Source organism: Bos indicus, chromosome 2 (assembly GCF_029378745.1).
Source record: "Bos indicus isolate NIAB-ARS_2022 breed Sahiwal x Tharparkar chromosome 2, NIAB-ARS_B.indTharparkar_mat_pri_1.0, whole genome shotgun sequence".
NCBI lineage: Eukaryota > Metazoa > Chordata > Mammalia > Artiodactyla > Bovidae > Bos > Bos indicus.
The window spans coordinates 42,024,040-42,049,884 of NC_091761.1; the positions used below are offsets into that span (position 1 = coordinate 42,024,040).

At 34.8% G+C, this 25,845-nt stretch overlaps 1 protein-coding gene across 5 annotated transcripts in view; it reads right to left on the reverse strand.

The window, feature by feature from the left end:
• GALNT13 (polypeptide N-acetylgalactosaminyltransferase 13) overlaps positions 1 to 25,845 on the reverse strand; it is a 655,617-nt gene that overhangs the window by 373,964 nt on the left and 255,808 nt on the right. For 4 of the 5 annotated variants that reach the window (XM_019985184.2, XM_070767821.1, XM_070767827.1 and 1 more), the window contains one exon: positions 6,544 to 6,712. In XM_019985184.2, coding sequence (XP_019840743.1) covers positions 6,544 to 6,712 — 169 coding nt within the window. Of the gene's footprint in view, positions 1 to 6,543; positions 6,713 to 16,793; positions 16,809 to 25,845 lie in introns of those variants that run through there. The other variant, XM_070767832.1, reaches the window with a different exon arrangement.

The window sequence follows — 25,845 nt, forward strand, 5'->3', positions numbered from 1 at the left end:
AATTGCCTTTCTGCAAAATATGATTTTAAGATTAAGACCAGTAAATGATTATGGAAAAGGCATGAGGCGTATGAAATGACGCTCAACATCAGTAATTATTAGAGAATATTAGACAAACGCAATTCAAAACTAAAATGAGATATCACCTCACACCAGTGAAAATGGTCACCGTAAAAAAATCTACAAACAATAAACACTGGAAAGGGTGTAGAGAAAATGGAACCCTCTAGCACTGTCAGTGGGAATGTAAATTGATACAGTCACTATGCAAAACAGTATGGAGCTTCCTTAGAATACTAAAGATAGATTTACTACATGATCCAGTAATCCCTCTACTGGGCAGGTGACCTGAAAAAAGATAAACAAAAACAAACACATGGACCTAATGTTCATTGCAGCACTATTTATAATAGCCAGGTCATGGAAGCAACCTAAATGTCCATCACAGATGAATGGATAAAGAAGATGTGGTACTTACAATGGAATATTACTTGGCCATAAAAAAGGAATGAAACTGGGTCATTTGTAGAGATGTGGATGGGCCTAGAGTCTTGTCATACAGAGTAACGTAAGTCAGAAAGAGAAAAATATCATATGTTAATACACACATGTGGAATCTATAAAACGGTACAAATGAACCTGTTTGCAAGGCAGAAATAGAGACACAGACATACAGAACAAATGGATGAACACTAATGGGGAAAAGGGACGCTGGGATGAATTGGGAGATTGGTATTGTCATACATATACTGACATATATACACTATGTATAAAACAGATAACTAATGAGAACCTGATGTAGAGCACAGGGAACTCTACTTAATGCTCTGTGGTGACCTAAATGGGAAGGAAATCCATAAAAGAGAGAACATATGTATACACAGGGTTGATTCATTTTGCTGTATAGCAGAAACTGACACAACATTGTAAAGCAACTATACACAATAAAAAAATAAATAAAATAATCCCAACTCAATTTAATCCAATTTAGGGGATGGACTGGAAGACACAGTTTTCAGGTCCTAAAGGAGAGTTGGATGAAGTCACCAACCCTTGGGCATCAGAACGGTCAGATTTAGTTTTCCTTTTTGCAAATAAAAAGGAAGGGAACACCTTTGGATTACTCACCCAAAACACAGACCCCAATCACCAACTTATAAAGTATTAAAGCTAGCAACAAGACCATGGACACTAGGATACTGCCTTGCCTTAATGCCGTACAGACTACTGTCCATTCGGTTAAGGCCACCAAGAAAATGTTTGTGTGATCCGTTTAAACATTTTTGTATCTGATACAGTAGAAGCTCTCCTGAATCCTCTCCTGAATGCATTCATCTTACCTTCTATGAAGCCCTTTTCTTAACTGCCCTTCACAGAACTCTTTTCTGTTATGATAACCTTAACCTGGCTATTCTTTTCCCCCTCCATCACCCACAAGGCTCCTCATGACTGCTTAACACTGGTGCACCACCTCTTGTCCCCTCATAATGATCTACAGTAAATTCCATTGGATAATGTTGACTTTTCAAGGTTCACCAATGGTTTTTATTTTAAAGATGACAATGGCAAATAGTGTGCTGAGTATGCTGTCATAATTTGTTTTGATGTTGCTGAGGCAGCATCTTTAATTTGTGGCTACTTCAGCTCAACAGGATGAACTACATGCTCTTAACATGAGCTTGAACCTAAGCCAAGGACAAAACTGCCAATACTTATACTAACAGTAGAAACTCTTTTGAAGTGGCTCACAACTTTGGAAGGTTGTGGAAGCAACATGGCCTCCTTATTTCCAGTGGAAATAAAATTTATAATGGATCTGATGGTCAGGAATTATTGCATGTAAACATCTTACCTGCCACTTTAGCGATTATTAACAGTTTGGTATATTCTAAACTTAAATTTCTTGAAGCTAAGAGGAATGATCTTGCTGATACTTCTGCAAGGAATGTTGTCCTTAAAAGGACCAACAGTAGCCAAGCATCTGTCATGGTTCAAAAGGTATTTCCAAATTATCCAAATTATAATTTAGTAAAACTGGTTAGAGAGTCCAGCAACTGGCCTCCGAAAAGCAAAAAATAAGTTTGGAAATGCACCAACTATTGGTTTGATAAAAAGAGAAAGCTCTAGTTTGGACCAATAAGAACCCAGTCCTACCTGAGACTCTAACATACCCACTCCTCACCACTGTACGTGCATTAAACCATTGGTCTACTGACCAAAAAAGTTTCATGAATCAATATGGTAGGGAAACATTAACAAGACCACAAGCAGTGCCTACCTCACTGTCCCACTTGTCCAAGTACAAGCCAGGGAAGTCTATTTCTACTACTCTCAGGTATTCAAATACCTACTGCTCTCTGGTATTTTGCAAATGGTCTATATGAGGTTTGGCAACTGGATTTCATACAATTTCCTCTAATAGATATAAATGTTCCAGTCACAGTCTATATGTTTCCACACTGGACTGAAATGTTCTCCTGTAGACTGGTTACTGTCTTTTCTGTGCCTAAAGTTAGGAAAGATGATTCCTTCCTAGTAGAACTCCTCTTGAACTTCATGGTATTTGAGTAATCTATTTTATTGGCTAGGTACTTTGACAAGTCTTTGCTGTTTGGCTGGTTTTATGACATTCACACTGGTGTGGATTGTTGCACCAATTTTCTGGTTAAGATGAGTAATCTAATTCCATCATTAAGACTCAACTGACAAAATTTGTAGAGGCCCTCCAAATATCTTGTCCAAAAGCACTGTGTTGGTTCTTCTATATCCCAAATTCACCACTTTTCATTTGCAAAAGGAAAACTAAATCCCGTTGAGCTGAAGTAGCCACAGATTAAAGATGCTGCCTCAGCACCATCAAAACAAATGATGGTAGCATACTCAGCACAGTATTTGCCATCGTCACCTTTTGAGATAGTGAAAGGATGCTCAATGCACTTGACTTCTGCTTCTTTAGAGTCACAACTGCTAAAAGCAGAGATACTCCAATATTTCAAAGGTCTATTTGTTTCTCTTAAAAATCATTATTAAAAAACTAAAAATAGAACTACACTATGACCCAGAAATCCAACTACTGGGCATACACCCTGAGAAAATCATAATTTAAAAAGACACATGAACCCCAGTGTTCATTGCAGCACCATTTATAATAGCCAGTACAAGGAAGCAACCTAAATGTCCATCAAAGGGGGAATGAATAAATAAGATGTGGTACATATACACAATGGGCTATAACTCAGCCATAAAAAGAACAACATTATACATCATTTATAGAGATGTGCATGAACCTAGAATCTGTCACACTGTGTGAAGTCAGGAAAACAAACATTGTACATTAATGCACATGTGTACAATCAAGAAAAACTACAGATGAACTTAATTTGCAGGGCAGCAATAGGGATGCCTTTTCATACTGTTCATGAGGTTCTCAAGGCAAGAATACTGAAGTGGTTTGCCATTCCGTTCTCCAATGGACCACGTTTTGTCACATTTTGATGCTTTTGAACTGTGGTGTTGGAGAAGACTCTTGAGAGTCCCTTGGACTGCAAGGAGATCAAACCAGTCAGTCCTAAAGGAAATCAGTCTTGAATGTTCATTGGAAGGACTGAGGCTGAAGCTGAAGCTCCAATACTTTGGCCACCTGATGCAAAGAGTCTGGCTTTCTGACTCACTGGAAAAGACCCTGATGCTGGGAAAGATTGAAGGCAGGAGGAGAAGGGGACAACAGAGGATGAAATGGTTGGATGGCATCACTGACTCGATGGACATGAGTTTGAGCAAGCTCCAGGAGTTGGTGATGGACAGGGAAGCTGGTGTGCTGCAGTCCATTGGGTCACAAAAAAGTCGGACACAACTGAGCAACTGAATTGAATAGAGATGCAGACATAGAGAATGGATGTGTGAATGTACGTGGGAAGATGAAGTGGGAGACCAGGATTGAAGTTAGGATTGACTCCTGACTTCCTCTTTCAGTCTATAAAAGTGTTCTTCTCTTGCTATGTGGGGACTTGCCTGTGGCTTGCCAGGGTAGCTGACACTGAATTGCAATTCTCTGTTGATCCTAAATAAACCCATCTTTGCTGGAGAAATATCTGGCAGTCTATTTGTTTCAGGCCAACACTGAATATATCTTCAAATATTTGTAGACAGATATTAAGGTCAAACACAACATTAAACTTTTTGGACAATTTTCTGAATTCAGTCAAGCTAGTTTAAAGATATATTCTAGTAAAATAGTCTGAGATATTTCAATGAATCCACTGTTTGGCAGTTCAAACCCTTTCTAAATAAATATCAACTCAATTTTTCACTAAAATAAAGATCTTTGTAAATTATAAATTGCATTTTTAATATCTTGGTATATCAATCATCACTGAAACTAGCTTAATGTGTCATATGTCTTGAGATATAACTGTTCAAAAACTGAACTGTAATACCAAAACTGGAAAATGGTTTTCTACATCAAATGAGTATTAACAGCTTTTTACATTTTTAAAAATGTTTGGATAGCTGACTCATAGTGTGTTTCTAAAAAGTAGTTATTCCCAGGCAGTCACAAAATTGAGTCATTCAAAATGACTTGCAAATGTCCCCAGTGAACTTCATATACACTTTATGATTTGCCTAGGAATTGTGGATAGTATTTATTTTTACTTTACTAATTGCATACACTGTGATGTCACAAAAATAAAACATAAAATGATTTACTTCACTACTATTATTTGCAAAATTTGAAAATTCAAGCAAAAATATCTATAGTAGGTATGGCATCTTTTACAGGTTTTATACTGAGCAATTTGAATCAAACAGTTGTTTTAAATGAAGAATTGTTCCACAGACTGTATATAAGTTTAAGATTTAATTCTTCTAGTACTTATTATGCTAAGTGAAAGTGAAAGTGAAGTCACTCAGTTGTGTCTGACTCTTAGCGACCCCATGAACTGCAGCCTACCAGGCTCTTCCATCCATGGGATTTTCCAGGCAAGAGTACTGGAGTGGGGTGCCTTTGCCTTCACTAAGTAATTCTTAAAAGAAGTAAAAACCACTGGCCACAAATATTTTAAATGGATGCTCAGTAATGATTTTTTAAGTGAGAGTTCTGTATTAAAATAGTTCTTACCATAATCATTCCAGATCTGATATGTAATTTACACTTATATATTATATTAAATCTTTAAATTGATTTAAAAAAATTTGAAATAGTGTGTACATGGTTTTACTGAATACATGGTTTTAAGTATCACATTTACCAATTTTATCAAAATAAAACAAGGTAATAAATGCAAAATTAAAACATGAACTCAGCATATAAAATACTCAAAATTATTTAAAAGTATATGCTCATTGTATATCTTTAAAAATTCAAATATATCTACACATATACAAATACATTACAAATATGGACAGAACTACCTGTAAAAATCCTCTGGAATGCACAAATGTTAAATTTGACATTTTAGCAATTTGCTAGGAATCCAAAACATCCATAATAAGTAGTTATTTGTGGTTTGCTGAGAGAGACATTTCAAAAGCATACAAGGGTATACAAAACCAGTTACTAATACTTGGCTATCAAATGAATCTTCTGAAAACCTAGGCTAGTGTATCAGTAAGACTTGAGTTACTTTATTTTGATCTTACTTGAAATAATTCAGAAAGGGAAAAAAAATTCATACTTAGTAAATATATTAATGTCACCATAGCCCTAATGTAACATAACTCATTAAATGTAGCAAAATATGCATTAATTATGATTTTATTTTATATAGACAAAGTCATTACATGCCTAAAGAACAACTTCTTTATAAAAAGAAGTGTGTTCTGGAGGATATTTGTAAACTTGGAGATTTTCTTTTCTAAGTGCCAATAGCTTACTTTGTTAGGACTATATATAAGGATGACAATACTGTCACTAAATATGATTTTTACTACATCCATTTAAAATATGTTCAACTACATAAAGCATGGCTTACAGTTAATCACATAAGTGTTGGAATCTTCAACATAATTTTTCATACAGTATTATTTCTAAATGAGTATATATCCTCCATGGCTGATAACTGAGCATTCTAATTATAAATAACATCATAAAGTGCTAAAGAATCCTCAATAAATCATTTTAAAGTGTCAATAATCACACAGGCAATAGGTTATTTTTATGCTGAAATAGCAAAACATATATTTTTTAAAAGCAAATGTAAGAGCTTTCTACATAGACAAGAAAACAATTTATCACAGATCACATTTGCTCTGTTTTTGGCAAGATAAAGCAAAACAAAATAAAAAGATATTTAATGAAGGCAAAAAAGTCCTGTTCGGTTGTATATTCTGCAATGCCATTGCAAGTAAGATATTTTGCTCTCCCAGAGAAGGACACAGTTCATATCTCTTACCATATGCACACACAGTTAATTCCTGCGGTGGCATAGGTATTCAGAACCATATAGCTCTAGATTCAAATAATCTGAGTTAACTGAACTTTCAAGATATTCTAAACTTTGGAGATTGCTAGTATATTAGATTATACAACAAATGTAAACTCACCCTTCTAATCTTACATCCGGCAGACTTCTGTTAAGGGCAATCAAATCACTGGCCATAAGGTTAAACTGATTGATTTTAAACAATTCTTTCATTTTCTCCTGGTCATCTTTAGGAATCAGCACAGCCTTTCCCATTTCTCCTGGCCCTTCTTGGTTTCTTGAAATAACAGCTGTAAGACACACACAGGTACATATATACATACAAACATACAGATAATGAACTGAATATACAAACTTGTGTTGGATCAGATTCTAAAGTGTATTATTTATAAACTGGCCTAATAATACAATTGTCAAGTCTCTATTGCTACTTACAAGCCATACTCTAAAGAAACAACTTATTTTAATTCATTAACTCAATGCTGCATGTTGTCCTTCAAATCTATCACATATTATATAATCTAACTAATCATTAAGATTTAATAAATAAGCAACACAAAATACCAAGACTTCATACTTCTCTTTCATGTTTTTTTAATACATTTATTAGAGAGGATGAAGTTGAACTCTGGGCATACTACGTTGTGCAAAATAATGAAAGAGAAATTTTGAATATATACCAAGATTAGTTTATTTTCACATTCACTTAAAATTTTTGTTATTTCAAATATCTATTGCCATTATATCTTTATGAAAGCAAGTAAGGTTGAGAATGTTTTATCCCCATCAGCCTTTTATTCCTTTGTCAAATCATTTTCAAATAAGTAGAAAGAACTTTCATAGCAGTGACATATAATTTTAAATGTCAAGTTGGATTTGGAGGCTACATGTTTCATAACTGGAATTTCACAGAAGTATTCTGGGCTGGAGTGTTTTTATTAAGACCTTAAGGATCTACACACAGGCTAATGTTCTTGCATTTCCTCCAAGTTATCACCACACTAATGTCCCTTCTAGGTATAAAATACATGACTCAGTGTGTGTATGTATAGGCCTGTGCATACATATATCTGTATGTATGTTAACATATAATAAGATGACGAGGTTCTAGTTAACCTAATCTACCCTTGATTTACTTTTCACAATGATATTAAACCAGGTACTGTGAAGAAATGTAGCTGTGGTTCTGACTCTTCCATCCTTTTGCTATATTATAGCAAATATATTATATATACATAATATATAACATTTTCTATATTATTTTATATTAGTGTAATTAAATTTTATATAAAATTAAAATATTTTAAAATGTTAATTTTATATAATAATTTAAATTTGCATTTTTATCTATAAAATATTATAATATTTTGCTATATTACAATATAATCTTACTGAGTTTAATTTCCATATATTTTAAAAGGCAAAGATTTGGTCCCAGATTACTTTAAAATATATTTTAAATTGAAATACCATGTGATCCAACAGTTCCACTCCTGGCTATTTATCCTGAAAAAACTAAAATACCAATTTGAAATGACTCATGCACCCCTATGTTCTAGCAGTGCTATTTATATGAGCCAAAGGACAGAAGCAACCCAAGTACTCATCTATACATGACTGGATTAAGAAGATGTGCATACATATATATAGCTAAACCATAAAAAGAATGAAATATTGCCTTTGCTAAATTACAGATACACCTAGAAAATACTATGCTTAATGAAATAAGACAGACAAAGATGAATACCATATGATATTAATCACATCTTGGATCTAAAAAATAATACAATTGTTCAGTTCAGTTGCTCAATCGTGTCCAACTCTTTGCAACCCCATGAATCGCAGCATGCCAGGCCTCCCTGTCCATCACCAACTCCCGGACTTCACCCAGACTCACGGCCATCGAATCAGTGATGCCATCCAGCCATCTTATCCTCTGTCGTCCCCTTCTCCTCCTGCCCCCAATCCCTCCCAGCATCAGAGTCTTTTCCAATGAGTCAACTCTTCGCATGAGGTGGCCAAAGTACTGGAGTTTCAGCTTTAGCATCATTCCCTCCAAAGAAATCCCAGGGCTGATCTCCTTCAGAATGGACTGGTTGGATGTCCTTGCAGTCCAAGGGACTCTCAAGAGTCTTCTCCAACACCACAGTTCAAAACCATCAATTCTTCGGTGCTCAGCTTTCTTCACAGTCCAACTCTCACATCCATACATGACCACTGGAAAAACCATAGCCTTGACTAGATGGACCTTTGTTGGCAAAGTAATGTCTCTGCTTTTCAATATGCTATCTAGGTTGGTCATAACTTGTACATGCAAAACAGAAACATATTCATAGACATAGAAAATAAATTTAGGGTTACTAAAAAGGTAACAGGGGAGGAGAGGAACAAGTTAGGATTATGGGATTAACAAACTACTATGCAGTTGACTCATTGGAAAAGACCCTGATGCTGGTAGGGATTGGGAGCAGGAGGAGAAGGGGATAACAGAGGATGAGATGGCTGGATGGCATCACCGGCTCGATGGACATGAATTTGAATAAACTCCGGGAGTTGGTGATGGACAGGGAGGCCTGGTGTGCTGCGATTCATGGGGTCGCAAAGAGTCAGACACGACTGAGAGACTGAACTGAACTGATGCATAAAACAGGTAAGCAACAATGACTACTGTAGAGTATAGGACATTATACCCAATGTTATAATAACCTAAGATGGAATATAATCTGCAAAAAAAAAAAAACCAAAAACTGAATCCCTATGCTGGACAGCTAAAATTAACACAATATTGTAAATCAATTATATTTTAATAAAAAAAAATTAAAGAATACAAAGTATGTGGAAATAATCCATAAATTATAGCATTTTATAAAATGTTATAAAATAATGAAATACAGTGAAAACTAGGGTAGAACACAACAAGGAGAATTTTTTCTGATTTGACCGTAGTTATAAAACATCAAGACTAATATTACTGGTGCTAATATACAATACATTTTCAAGTCAATTACTTTCTGTGAAAGGTTACTCTGACTTTGTAATGCCATGAGCCAAACTATAAAAGAGATTAGGCACTCTGGGGAACTTCAGGTATCGGTATCAGGAAGGTGATTAGCCTGTAAATCCTCTTATATGTAGAAAAATGGTAAGCCTGGGAAATTTTAAAGTGAAAAAGATATCTGTATGCAACTTCAAACTATTAAACAAATTACCTTATAGCTAACGAAGACTCCATTCACTTTAACAAGCAAAAGTAGATATGAAGACAGGAATTTTATGAAAAAGTATATCACGTTCAATTAAAATTGTAACTGCAATATGTTTCCTCGGGAGTTAGTAAGTTTATTGTCACTAAAATCATATGGAGTTGTTGGAGCTGGCTTTGGGTGAAGTTGTGTTGCTGATTAGACTGTGGACTTAGATAGGTCTCCAAGTACTTTTCATTTCTCTGATTTATTTTTTTAAGTTTTGATTGCATAGAAATTATTAGGAATTTCTATAGTTTCCTTAGGAATCTAATTCTGAAGCAAAGGATTTAATCAGGCTATATGATACCACCCATTGATAACAGATATTTTATGTATGTGTCTGTATCTGTATCTATAACTATATGTATCTATAAGAAGATAGATTCTCAATCTAGTTTGGTAGAGATAGATAAATAGATATTTTACATATTCTGGTCTATAACTTTAAATGTCAGAAAATATAGGGTCAATGTTTTTTTTCTGGAAAAAAGGATGTTTGATTTTTATTACATTAAAGAGTTTAAAGAATTTGAGATTTAAAAAATTATACTTTTTAGAAGTTAAGGAAGTAATTCATTTACCATTCATAGGTCTTTAAAATGTCCTCTATAAATTCCAACAAAAATATATTACATTGTAGAAAATAGCATCAATGCAATGCTACCAAGACTATGAAACAGATAGGATTGACTTCTAGTCTATGTAGAAAATCATGGAGCTCAACTACATCATTGTGGAGCATGAAGATCAAGTTACAGCACATAGAAGTACTTGTTTTTTGTAATATATTCAAAGCTGTAACCATGTCCTTGCTGAGTATTAGGAAAATTATAGTTTTGTCAGTGACAGAGTAAGTGTATAATCTTGCAGTGCTATCAATAAAAATAAAATCATCACAAACAGGATCCTTATTCCTATAACTAGTTTGCAAGCACATATTAACATTCTCCTTAATTACTCTCAGCTTCTTAGTGAAATGTAGATGACAACTTAATGTGTATCAGGTTAAGTGTCTCCTCCCCAAAGTTAAATATATTTTTCTATAATAGCCTCTAATGAATGCATATTTGACATTTTACAATTTTTTTTTAATGCATGAGCAGACTTATTGGTGTTTTTCACCTTGCTCAAGAAAAAAATGCTAAGTGATTATACTGTGGAAGAAGCCTTTTTCTTTTCCTGCTCTTACCTGGCAGAATACATCTTTCTAGAATAAACAGGTTTTTTTTTTCTTCAAATAATATAAACAAAAAATAGAAAAGACTGTGCAATTTAGTATGAGGTATCTCCAGTACCTTTAAATACCAACCTCAATTTTTTTTCTCACCTGTTTATTTTTCTCCTCTACATAGTTTAAAGAAAAAAAAAAAATATTCACCCACACACTCACCAAATACCATGCTCCTCCACAGTCAAAACGAAAAACAAAAAGAACTGTCACTGAAGTATTGGTGTTACTTTTCAAGTCTTGGTAGGCAAATATAATAGAGAAGGCAACTAAATCTACATTATATCTTGACTTCACTTAAATATGATTTGAAATAGCCCAATTCCAAACCTGGTTTGGACTGTATAAACAGATTAATATACTATGTTGTCATGTCCTAGCTATTGTAAATAGTGCTGCTATGAAAACTGGGGTACATGTGTCTTTTTCAATTATTATTTTCACAGAGTAAATGCCCAGTAGTGAGACTGGTGGGTGATATGGTAGTTTTTGTCCTAGTTTTTTAAGTAACCTCCATACTGTTCTCCATAGTAGCTGTTACCAATTTACATTCCCACCAACAGTGCAAGAGGGATGGGGTCGAGGCGGGAGGTTCAGGAAGGAAGGGACATATATGTACTTAAGGCTGATTCATCTTGTTGAATAGCAGAAGTCAACACAATATTGTAAAGCAATTATCCTCCAATTAAATTTTTTTAAGTACTATGCTAGAAGTTATATCCTTTCTAATTATAAGATTAAATCACTTAAATGATAACTTGACCCAAAATGACACTACAAAACTGGTTGAAATATAAAAGCAGAATCATTATATATGCACACATATATATAACATATTTTTCATTTTCTTTAACATAGTGCATACTGTATAGATTAAATTTGATTTATTTTATCATAGAATTTGCATTGATAAAAATGATAAACCCCAAAATATAAATCAACCAACTGATCAGTCTACCAAAAGGAACATATTAACTGCAATATTTGCTTATGTACATTGCATTATGAACACTTTTTCAGTTGAAGAAATTTCCAATTAACAACAAGCACTGTCTATTTGAAAAGAATAAAAAGAGATTCTTGTATTTAGGGGGAAAAGAAAAAACTTGAGTAAAAAAATTTAGGTCATTTTTAAACTTATTATGTTAAAGAACATAGTAATATATGATGCATACTGGTAAAAGCATGACATTGGACCAAAATCTAAATGTCATCCTGAATAGCATACTTTCCAACAAATTTTTTCAAATTGTATTTCCATCTGCAGATCTACTCAGTTGTTAATTTCTGTATACACTCCAGCTCTTCTCTAGTTTTTATCAGTTTGAAATAGTCAACTGAAATAAATGTAGTATCTTGACTTTTAATTTCTCTCATCTTTGAATATTCATACTTCATTGCTAATAAATCATTTCCTTAAGACAATACTTTTCATCTTGTCAATCATAAATGTGTTTGTAGCAGAGTCAGAAGATGAGGAATCACGCTAGCACTGGGGACACTGTCTCACTATCCAAACCATTTCACCTTCCATTCAGTGTTATCTGGCCCATGCTCTTTTGTCAAGCCACAGATACTGAGTTTATCAAGGATAATTCTTGTTAAAATAAAGGAACTCAGTGTATCTTTGCTTTGGCCCATTTCTCTTGTGTGTTAGTTGCTCAGTCATGTCCGACTTTTTGTGATCCCATGGATTGTAGCCGGCCAGGTTTCTATGCCCATGGAGTTCTCTAGGCAGGAATACTGGAATGGTTTTCAATTTCCTCCTCCAGGGGATCTTCCTGACCCAGGGATCAAACCCAATTCTGAATTGCAGGAGGATTCTTTACAGTCTGAACTACCAGGAAAGCCATAATAGACTTCAAATATCAATATAATAGTATCAATATTATAATACATAGCTTAATATATATATATTTTTTTTTATTTAATGTGGAAATAGTAATTCATTTATTACACCTTTGGAAAAATCCATGCATTTCTAAAAATCTGATTCATCTGCCAATATTTTTTTTTTTAATTTTTACCTTGGCCATATGTGGTGTTCTGGTTTTTTCCAATTAAATTTCAGTAACTAGATTTTTATGCAGTAAAAATGTTGCAAATAGCAAGCTTAAATGGGGTCAAGTCCAGCAGATATTAGCTACTATCCAACAGGATAGTGCCTCTTGTTAGATATTAATAAGATAGCATTTTCCACCAGCTAAGTGAGAGATCAGGCTTCCCTGGTGGCTCAGTGGTAAAAGAATCTGCCTGCTAATGCAGGAGACATGGATTCTATCCTGGGGTTAAGATTTACTGGAGAAGGAAATGGCAACTCACTCCAGTATTCTTGCCTGGGGAATACCACGGACAGAGAACTCTGGTGTATAAAATTATCCATGTGGTACTGAAAAATGTAAAATCTCTACTTCATATCTACTTTTGTATTAAAAATTAGTCCTCACTACCATTTAATATTTAGGTTGAGAATATTATATTTATGCATTATAAATAAATTTAGATACATTAACACAAGTTCAGAAATTCCTACTGATAGTGGTACACAATTAAAATGTGCAAAGAATATGGCCTGAAGAGTGTTTCATTAGATCACAAATTAGATCCTAAGCAGACTGTTAAGGAAACCATTTAAATAAAGCAGAGTATGCAACTAATCTATTTCAAATCCCAATTGTAACTTTTAATAAAAAGAGCAGTTTGTTTAACTATTACAAATGGTTCTAGATAGTAACTTAATACAAAGCATGGCTGCTTAAATATATGCAGCTATTAGTCTTATAATCATGCATCTGTCTTTCTTATCCATAATTCTTCTTCTATTAAATATTTGAATGTTGACATTCAAACAACTAAGATCATGGCATCCAGTCCCATCGCTTCATGGCAAATAGATGTGAAAAAAAGTGGAAGCACTGACAGATTTTATTTTCTTGGGCTCCAAAATCACTGAGGACAGTGATTGTAGCCACGAAATTAAAAGACGCTTGATCCTTTGAAGAAAATCTATGACAAACCTACACAGTGTGTATTAAAAAGCAGAGATACCACTTTGCTGACAAAGATATGTATAATCAAAGTTATGGTTTTTACGGTAGTCATGTACAGATGTGAGAACTGCACCATAAAGAAGGCTCAGTGGCAAAGAATTGATGGTTTTGAACTGTGGTGTTGGAGAAGACTCTTGAGAGTCCCTTGGACAGCAAGGAGATCCAACCAGTCAATCCTAAAGGAAATCAGTCCTGAATATTCATTGGAAGGATTGATGCTGAAGTCTCAATACTTTGACCACTTGATGTGAAGAACTGACTCAGTGGATAAGACCCTGATGCTGAGAAAGATTGAAGACAGGAGGAGAAGGGAGTGACAGAGGATAAGATGATTAGATAGCATTGCCAACTCAGTGGACATGATTTGAGCAAGCTCCAGGAGATAGTTAAAGACAGGAAATTCTGGGGTGCTGCAGTCCATGAGATTGAAAAGAATCAGATATAACTGAGCAACTACAAATAAAATATTTAAATAACTTTAGTGTTGTATAAATGGAATTTATATGCCAATGCTTATATGTACTATAGTAGATACCCATATCATTCATTTGTGTAATATCCTGTAAAAGACAATCAAACATAGCTTATAAACTATTTCTCTGAATTCTTGTATAAGAATACATTCTAAGGAAATAAAGATATGTACAAAGTTTTACTGGCATAGATGATTAAAGTAATATCTTGTGTTTTTACATGCTGGAGAAAATGTACAAATTCTCTCTCTCCATATAGATAGACTGTGTTAAATACTGTGTGTACTACATATAGACTATGCTAAATAATATATATATTTAAATACAAAATACACTGTTATAGTCACATTCAGAAAACAAAAGGTAATTAAAATTATGCTATAGAACACTTAATAATGTAAAAGATATTCATATTATACTTAAGAAAGGGGTCATGAAATAATGTTACAAAATAAGCCAATTTCTATATAAAAAAAACTATGTGACATATAAACATATGTCAAGGGAGACTAACAGTAGTTCATTAGAAGACCTTTTACATTTTTTCTTTAGTATCATCTTTATTTTTAAATCAGTTCAACTGTACTTAATAAGGTGATTGCAGCCATGCATTAACCAAAACTCTGGTTTCAGTGATGATTGATATAACATGGCTTTTACAGTGACAGATACTGAAATTGTTAGTAGATATTAGGGGCATGAAAAAGAAGGGATCAGTGTTGAGTGGAGTTTCTGAAGGGAGGAAAGCTACTTAATATACATAAGATGACAAGCAGGTAGAAGAGTATCAAAGAATGATGGTTGTTTTAGCAGAAAAACTCCTCATAGGAGCTTCACTACAATTTACAGTTAAGGAATTAAGGGAAACACTGAGCAGCTGAGCAGGAACAAAAAATAAAATTAAAAGGCTTCCCAAATGTCTCAGTGGCAAAAAATCTACCTACCAATTCAGGAGACACTGGGTTAGATTCCTGGGCCAGGAAGACCTCTGGAGAAGGAAATAGCAACCCACTCCAGTATTTTTGCCTGGAAAATTCCACGGACAGATGATACTGGCAGGCTACAGTTGCCAGTTACAGGGGGTTGCAAACAGTCAGACACAACAGAGCATACCCACATACACATAGGGACAAATAGCAAAATTCTTGGTTCCTTTTTAGGAAGAAGCAAATTTTTATATTAGTATCAATATTTTCCTCTTTCTTTTCACAGTCATCCTTAAAAAACACTCGACATGTCTATTCTTATGTACAGCTAAGAGGTTGTTAGGCATATGTTAGTCAAAAATGTTTCCTGGAAGCAATGGATCCAACTTTTAAAATGTTCACTAAAGTGATAAAATAATGTTGAAACATGAAACTATTTCCTCCTGCATTAAAAATGAGCTTCCTCATTCACAGTATTTAAATTGTCTTCAGCTTCCAATAGCTCTAGTAATAGCCTAACTTTCAGCTTTAAATAGGAAATTTCCCCATCCTCCCACCTCTCTCTACATGGCAAAAAAAATAAATAAATAAAAATCTTTGGAAACAAAAGCACCAATTTTGGCTTTAAACCCCCCTTTGTAAGGTGAAACTGCAGTGGACCAATGACCATTTTAAAGAAGCCCCCTGGGTTACCGAACATTACAATTATTCCTAAGATACACAATAATAAACTTTCAGCATGCGATATATCATCACATGTGTGATTCATTAAGTGCACAAAAATATACCCACTTTAGCCAAAAAATGAAAGAGCACTGCATTCATTGACTGTGCATCTAATTGAGGCAGTAAAGACATATCTTTAAAATAATTTCTGAATGTAACATTTTAATTATTATGAAGCTGTATAAGATGTCCAATAATGCTCAAAATTTATTAGCTACTATTAGTCACAGAAAATGTGAGGCAAATATTACTTGGTAGGTTCTTATGATTGCATATGTTAGAAGCAAAAAAAATCCTTCATAGAGGTCTGCAATTAAAAATTATAAAATACTGTGAGCAGAAAAATGGATTATCTCAAATACCCTAAAGTATTTTAAGTCATAAAATTACATCACCTGCTGGATTGTGGGGTTTTTTATTGCAATTTTGTTGAGTGTCTTTATTTGGCCCACGAGGCCTCCCTCTGTGCTTCCCAGGTGTGCTGGTGGTAAAGAACCCACTTGCCAATTCAGGAGATGCAAGAGACGCAGGTTTGATCTTTTGGTTGGGAACATCTCCTGGACTAGGAAATGGCAACCCACCCCAGTACTGTTGCCTAGAATTTTCCTGGAAAAGTCAATGCCTTGAAATTCTTACAAGGGAAGTTCCGTGACAGAGGAGCAGGGCGGGCTAAAGTCCATGGGGCTCAAAGAGTCAGACACAACTGAGCACATATATACATACCGGCCTTCCTCTACACCAACTCCAGCCTGATGTGCCAAGGGTGGCTGACCTCTCACATCATCCAAGTTCCCTTGTCCTTTGATTTCTGGTAGGGAAGGCACTGAAGGATATTATGGAATAGGAAATGGATAGACATTAGGGAATAGGAGATGGAGGGATATTAGGGATTAGGAGATGGATGAGTCGGGGGTATTTGTTTCCCTGGTTTCCTTTCTGTGGGATTGCTGATAGTTGGTTCTCTCATTTCTCAACAATAATTTACTTCATGGGGAGTGCCCTATGACCAGTTAATAAAGGAAAAATTGGTACAAGCCTAGATTAACTAAGAATCTACTGGTACTTGCTAAAAGCTGTTACCTCACATCTACTCAGGGTCAGTTCTGTGGGAGACCTGGGTTTGATCCCTGGGTTGGGAAGAATGGAAAGGATACCCACTCCAGTATTCTAGACTGGAGAATTCCATGGACTCTATAGCCCAGGGGGTCACAAAGAGAAGGCCATGACTGAGCGACCTTCACTTAAAGGAAAACCCCTATCAGGCAAAAAGTCAGAGAGGAAATTTGGCTGAATACTGTGTGACAGAGAGATGGTTTGAGTTAGGAATCTACATTCATTTATGAATTGTGGCTAACAAGTTGGACAATTTGTAGGGGACTAAAAACACCAAGACTGGAAAATCAATGGCAAAGAGGTTTGATGGAGGAGTATATGAGTGGTTCCCTTGAAATGTGCAAATGAGATGAAGATTCAGGTCCCATGGAATCCTCCAGAGAATCCTCCATGGCAGAGGAGCCTCTCAATAATCACATGGACAGAATTATCCTTCCTATAGCTGTCACTTTTTTTTTTTTTCCCCCCAGTTAATCCAGTGCTTGCTCAATGGGAGAGGTACTAACAGGTCATGATGACACTTATGAAGACTGCACACTGGTTTGATAACACGAACTTCTCAACACTGTTGATATGATATGACCACCCAACTTGCCAATAATATAAGCCATTTATATGGCACCATTGTTGACCAACTTGTATGCACGTATGCTAAGTCGCTTCAGTCGTGTCAGACTGTGCAACTCTATGGACTGTAGCCCGCCAGCCTCCTCTGTCCAAGGGACTCTCCAGGCAAGAATACTGGAGTGGGTTGCCATGTCCTCCTCCAGGGGATCTTCCCAACCCAGAGATCAAATCCATCTCTTAGGTCTCTTCCACTGGCAGGAGAATTCTTTACCACTAGCACCACCTGGGAAGACCCCACTTATATGAGGTAGATTCTATCAGATCGCTTTCATCACTGCAGGAAAAAAAAAATGTCTTCTCAAAGGGAGAAACAGATATCTGGGATCTGCCTTCTCCAGTCATGATATTGTCAGTGCCACCATTTGTAGACTTTCAAAATCTTTATTTTCCTTGGGTTTTGACATAATCTTACCATAGACTGGGGAAAATAATTTATGGGGGGAAAATAAAACATGACTATGGGTCCAGCAAAAAAAAAAAAAAAAAAAACAACTGACTGCTCCCAAGCTCTCAATGGACTTGATAGAATGGAATAATCTGCTAAAGACTATGACAGCAACATTGGTGAGACAAAATCTTGTGGATTAGGGATGGCATCCTTCAGGATGTCATGTGCCTTAAAGCACTATTCAATGCATGATGTCGTATCTCCTAAAACAGAATGCACAGGTCCAGGAACCAAAAGAGGATGTAAAAATGGCCTCTTTTAGCAAAGTCGCTGATGCAATATTTCTATCACTACAATCCAGCTTTTATGGGGAGAAGGATACTAGTTTCCACGGGGGGGAAAATGCTTCCACTAGAGAACATAATCAAGGCTCTGCAAAATTTGAAATTGAGTCTGCCCTCTTTATGAGCTCCTTAAGCTGTTGAACCTTCTCTGCAGAGAAAGGAAACACATCACGATTGAAGTGATTGATGTTATTCACCAATAGAAAATGAGATTGCCGCCACATAAGGGGTGGGTAAGAGAACAATTTCTGAACCTAGAGGTTACTCTGGAGTGTCTCATTTCTGTGATAGGCTGGGTAATAGAATAAAGGAGCAACACAATAAAGGTAGAGGCTTCCCATGTGGAGCTAATGGTAAAGAATCCGCCTGCTAATTCAGGAGACACAAGAGACGTGGGTTTGGTTCCTGGGTCAGGAAGATACCCTAGAATAGGAAACGGTGATGCCCTCCACTATTATTGCCTGGAAAATTTCATGGACAAAGGAGTCTGGCGGGCTACAGTCCATGGGGCTGCAAAGAGTCAGGACATGACTGAGCAACTGAGTACACAATAAAGGCAGATCAACAAGGCTTATCACACAGGATCATACCATCAGGTATAGAATACTGTACAGACTAGTTATTGACACAGCTTAGGATACATATAGAATAATTGTAGCTAAAAGGATATATAATTATCATCTAAGACTTCATGAGCAGCTCTATATCATAAGACTATAACAACTGTATTTTATGTTAATTCATTTCCCTACACTTTTTTTCTAGATTACCTTTTACAAGGAGCACTGAGGTTTACTAACATATTAGATTTTGTTTGGGAAAATGATAGAACATCAATTCATAAGAATATGGTAGTTGATGGTATTTACATATCCCTTATACTTGGGACATATATTTTTCATCTAAAAAAGCTCATATGCTGGGGGAAAAAAAAAAAAGAAATGGAATGCAGTAACTTTGCCATTTGTTCTTCCAGATTCACACTCAACTCTTAACCTTTCTCCAACTCTGCCCCAGGAGGGTGATTTGAATGGACTAGGTCTGTGGAATTCTCTGGCCTCAGATTGAATTTGGCCAATGAAAGTAAGCAATAAGAAGATGAACAGTTAGACAAAAATAAAATTAAGTCATTTACTCCTTCACTTCTCCCTTGTGTCACAGGTACAAATGACTCTGTACTCAAACTAAAGATGTACTTTTTAATCAGTTCATATAATCGCTTCCTCCCCTCCACTTAAAGTCCAAAGTGGTAGCGACTTAACCCCTGATAAGAGCCACCATATACAACCATCTTTTGTTGTGTTCTCCAAACTCTGTTGATTCTTTTGAAAACAACTCTTGTATTATACTCTCCTTGGTGGCTTGCTTGAAAGTGTCATCTGTTTCCTGCTGATTAAAGTTTAAAAAGGTATGTGGGAGATGTAGTGAATTCCCCACTTACATGACAAAGTTTATGGTTCAACCTATCATTTTCTCTGGATTGAATTTCACTTTAACTCTATAATATACTTTCTTAACAGTCTTCAACATTTTTTCAATCATGTTCTCCAATCAATTTAAAAAATGCATGAGTATATATTTGCAATAAATTATATTTTTTGTTGATGATTGACACAGATATTATAGTAAACCAAATTAAAACATTAGCGGTAACACAAAAAATAAAGAAAAATTCTAGTATTTTCTTCTCTCACTCCAATGAAGTAACATAGGGTATGTACAACACATTTTGGAAATTACTGTAGATGCAGTGGTGGTAACAGGCATTTCTTCTGGTCTCAAGACACTTTGATGTCAAAAAAGTTTGTCTGTTGTGATCACTGTATGGTTGTTATGCAAGTTCTACTTCATTTTTGGTACTCACATCTTGACACTAGGCATGGGGTTGACCTTCTTACTGATTAGCCTTAATAGTATAATATCAAGAAAAATATAAAATTACTGGATAGGGTTTCTTAGGGCAAATATATGGATTAAGTTCAAATGACAGACATGCTCTGCTGCCTTTGCTGAAAACCACAGTCACATTTATTGGAATAAGGTGTGTTAACATAGTGTATATATGTGTGCATTCTGATGTGGAATGGTAAGTGGGCTTGAGTAGGGGGAGGAGAAAAACCAAGAAAGGAAGATTAGAATGGTGGGGCACATACAGTCAAATCATGAAAGTAAAATTTCTTGTTTCATTTATTTAAAGTATTAATCAAAATGTATTCCTTGAAGTAGGAAATAGTGCCAATTTCTATGACACTAAAAACATCATGGGGATAAATTGAAGGCTTGTAAGGTTTGCATGTAAGAATGATCAGATGTTACCCTGAGAGGAAGCTCACATTTTTATCAGTAAATTCAGAAAAATGAAATTATGTCAGTTCTTTAATTTAGCTGTTAAGTAATGAACTCAAATTTCCTATTACCTAAATGGTTACTTGATTTTTAAAGCAGATCTTTTTTTTCAGAAGCTCCAGCAATAATTTCAGGCCATCAAAATAAACTGATGTAAATTTGCTGCAAGAGGCACCATGATGTGAAATGTAATATTTTGATAATTATTTTTATGGAGACAATTTCTGGTAGAAGAAAAAAGAAGTCCAATATTCTACCCAAACTAAAAGCTAACTGATCACACAGCTAATCACTACCTGTCTCATGCCTCCACTGCTTATGTTTTGGGCATTATAGCATTTTATTGGCCATCTGTATAAACCAGCTGCTGATCTTTGCATTTATTTGCAGATATTATAAATCTTATTGCTTAGCATTAATTTTCTAAGTTGTGAGTTTTTCATTGTCTCCAGGCATTTTCTGTTAGTTAATAATAATAAAAAACAATCAAAACACTAACAATATACTTTAATAAAGGGTGACTTATTTAATAGTCAATATAATTAAATTGAATATATTATTTCATATATTTAATAATGCAATATGGTTTAATAATGCAAATATGTTATCAACATTTCCCTGATAGATCAGTTGGTGAAGAATCTGCCTGCAATGCGGGAGACCCCAGTATGATTCCTGGCTCAGGAAGATCCGCTGGAGAAGGGATAGGCTACCTTCTCCAGTATTCCTGGGCTTCTCTTGTGGCTCAGCTGGTAAAGAATCTGTCTGCAATGTGGGAGACCTGCATTCAATTGCCGGGTTGGGAAGATCCCCTGGAGGAGGGCATGGCAACCCACTCCAGTATCATTGCCTGGAGAATTCCATGGACTGTATAGTCCTTGGGGTTGCAAAGAGCCAGACATGACTGAGCGACTTTCACTTCATTTCACATGAAAGTTTCAGAAATCTATCATACACTGCAAATATTTTCAAGTATCCACATATTACAGGAACTCACCATTCAAAATACACAAGGACTAAATCAACACTCATTTAATAAGCATTTACTGTATGTGCCAAAGATATACGGTAACTTTAAAATTAAAGGCTATTATAAAAATCAACCTAATGTTCAACCACCAGTAAGGTACATGTTTAAATGAACACTTTCTTTCTTAAAACTCATCAGATCTATATGAAATATTGCCAAATATACCCTGGCTTTTATTATCTAAACTTTTAGTTAAAGAAAATTTTGGTCACATCATAATGTCCAGGGCAAATTGTGGATGTTTAGTCCCCTGGATGAGCTACAGATTAAAAGAGTGAACCAATAAAAAAATGACAGTGATCTGAGCCTGAGAAACAATAATGACCCCCTTCCTTCTTATTTCTTTATAGTTTACTCTTAAAATCCTTAACATTCTACCTGACTGTATATAATATATAGTATATATATGTATGCATATACACACATATACGTATATATTTGTGCAAACATATGCATACCCAATGGAGAAATGGCAACCCACTCCAGTACTCTTGCCTGGAAAATCCCACGGACACTCCATGGGGCCGCTAAGAGTCAGCGTAACTGAGCGACTTCACTTTCACTTTTCACTTTCATGCACTGGAGAAGGAAATGGCAACCCACTCCAGTGTTCTTGCCTGGAGAGGCCCAGGGATGGAGGAGCCTGGTGGGCTGCCATTTATGGGGTAGCACAGAGTTGGACACGACTGAAGTGACTTAGCAGCATGCATACCCATAAACATATATACAGATTTGGGGGAATGGTCATTTTAAAAATATATTTACCGATAACACTTTTTTCTTTCATATTTAATTTCATTATCTCCTTTTCATGACTACCTATCAAAGAGTTTAATTTTCATTACATACACATTTCTAGTTTAATCCTCTACTATTTACAAATCTGAAGTTAGAATTTATTTATGGAGATTTTGCACTAAGACTTGAGTTTTGAGGTAACTATGAATCTTGAGTAATTTTTCCCATGAAATTATTTTAACCTGAAGGAAAAGAAGTTTACTCTGGCATTGCTGCCTTCAACATTTGTAATAGATCCAGTTTTCTACAGGAATAATAGCAGTCATTTTAGGAAAAAACTTTAAAATTTGTTTATTTTAAGTTAATGTCATCCAATAGGCAATTTCATTGTGATTTTTGGTTAATAGGTTTTTATTCCTTCTACTGGGAAGGGGCAATTATTTTCATATGTATCATTATATTGTTTTATTTTCAGTCATTTTATATTTATTCCTCTGCATGAATGAACTGATTTGAATTATTACCGTTCTTATTTTATAGTTCAAAGAAGTAAATTACCCTAGTGATTTTGAAATGAAGTGGGGTTTTTTGCTTCCTTTTTTTAAGTGAAGCTATGAGTTTTTTAATAAGTGGACTTTGAGATTGCTTATTGATCAAATTTTAGTTCATCTTCCATAGCAGCACAGCAAAAATCATTTCACTATCCTTTAGATATTGTTCCTTCCAGCTCTGTTTCTTCATTCTGGCCTCTGTTTTATTTTATTTTTTTTTTCCCCCTATATTGCACTAATTCAAACAGTCTCAAATGGGAGACCAATTGGGTGAAAAAAGTTAATCTGGATAGCTTATATGTATCATCTGTTTTGCTATATTGACTTGCATTCATTCCAGACACTTATATATATTATAAAATTAAGACTCACAATAGCTCAAGGTTAGAAATTTGAATGCACAAGAGTGTTTTCAACAGAGAATTCTTTAGAGCCAGAGTATTTTCTTTACCTCACTTATTCAAGTTTCAAAACAGAGTTTAGCTTGCAAATGTGTTGCAAGTTCACCTTTATGATCTTATTGATATTTTATGATACTATGATAAAAAGTGTCTCAAGAAAAAGAAAAATAGATTGATGAGAAAATAGAGCAGGTAGAGTAATGCAATAAAGTTCCTTCACATATTTAATATCACATCCAACAAAGCAGAATCATGTGATAGCAGCAACTTATCATTGCCTTACATTAACTGACAGAATTTATTCAGTCATTGAAGACTACTTAGGTAGGGTCCACAGCTTGAGATGGTGAAGATGGTACATTATCTTCCTTATAAGAAAGAATATAGCATCATTAGGTGAAAGCATTCTGATCTTATTAAAAGATATTTCCATGAATTTAAAGCAAGCTTAAGTAGAAGTGCAAGGCAGAGCTATACTTATTAACTAATTATTTAATTAATAGAGATTACTATTAACTAATCTCTATTTAACTAATAAAGATTACTATTTAATTATTTAGTTAAATAATTAATTATTAACTAAATTAATTATTAATTAATTATTAACTAAATTAATTATTAATTAATAATTAACTAAATGTTAACTAATTATTAGTTAAATAATTAACTAGATAATTAGTTAATAGTAATCTCTATTCATATTGATCATTTTAAACTATGCAGATTAGAAATAAAAAGGAAGCAGGGTATATGGAACCAAATTTTGTCAAGTTTAACTGTGCAAGGTTCAGGATATATTTCCCATAGAGTACACTGGGAACTTCATAGATCAATAAAAATTTTCTCCCTAGAGTTTTTTCCTTTCCCCCCATTTTTTCTCATGTAATGTGAATTACCATTAATTTCTCTTTGTCTTGTGAGATTCCCAAAGACTTATCAAGACATTTTGTAGTCTTCCTTTCTACCTACAAATTATAAGGTTCATACAGATTTCCTTTTTTAAATGTGGGATGGTATTTTATTAAACAATTTCTATTTTGTGTGTCTTGCATGTTGAGTTATAATTGTTCTGATACAGTTAAATGTTTAAATCTTTTAAGTGCAAAATATGACAAACCCATCTCCTCATATTCATTTCAATTTAATTCAACAAACATTTACTGACTTTAATATGCCAGGTTCTATTTGAGATGCCTGGCATATGTCAATGAAGAATAGAGAAAAAAAATTCTACCCTAGTGTTTCTTTAATCTTATATATTCCACAGTTATGCTTCTCCAACCAAGAGTTTTCATTTTTCTCTATTATATCTTTCTTACCAGTACCACTAGAACATTTTCTTCAGAAAGTTGTGTTACTGTTTAATATAAACAAGAACAAAACAGGCCTTGCAATGGTGAAGATGGTACATTTTCTTCCTTATAAGTAAGAATGTGGTATCACTAAGTGAAAGCATTCTGTGCTTTCACCTAACATAAGCTGTGTTCATGTGCTAGGCACTGTTCTTAGCATATTATATACATTAACTCACTTAATCTGCATAACAAGTTAATAAAATGTACACTAGTTATCACCATTCCAATTTCATGGAAGAAGTAATACAGAAAGCTTAAATAATGTCAAAGTTTGACCAGTTCATAAGTCCTGATCCAAACCAGGCAGCTTAACCTCAGAGACTGTGCTATTTATACATACACATACACACACACACACGCATAGCTAATTAGCCCAAAATCTTCCAGAAAAGTTTACATGACATTCTTTTTAATGTGGTTACTTTAATTATTTGTTTGAAACCAGAGCAATCCAAAATTTAATCAGAATCTCACATTTGGCTGAAATTACCTGTATGTTGGGCTTCCTTGGTGGCTCACATGGTAGTAAAGAATCTACCTGCAGTGTGGGAGTTCTGAGTTCAAGCCCTGGGTTGGGAAGATCCCCTGGAGGACAGCATGGCAACCCACTCCAGTATTCCTTGCCTAGAGAATCCCCATGGATAGAGGAGCACGGAGATCTACAGTCCATGGGGTCGCAAAGAGCTGGACATGACTGAGCGACTAAACACAGCACACATGCTGTATATTTAAAATCAATCTAAAGGCATCAAATTCTACTGAATAATTCTGAGAGCACAGTATTTCTCCCTTTCTTAATCAGTTTAATCTCATGGTCACTGATTTAAAATGTTCCTCTTTCATACTGAACTGATCATTCTTCATGTTAAATCAGAAAATTCA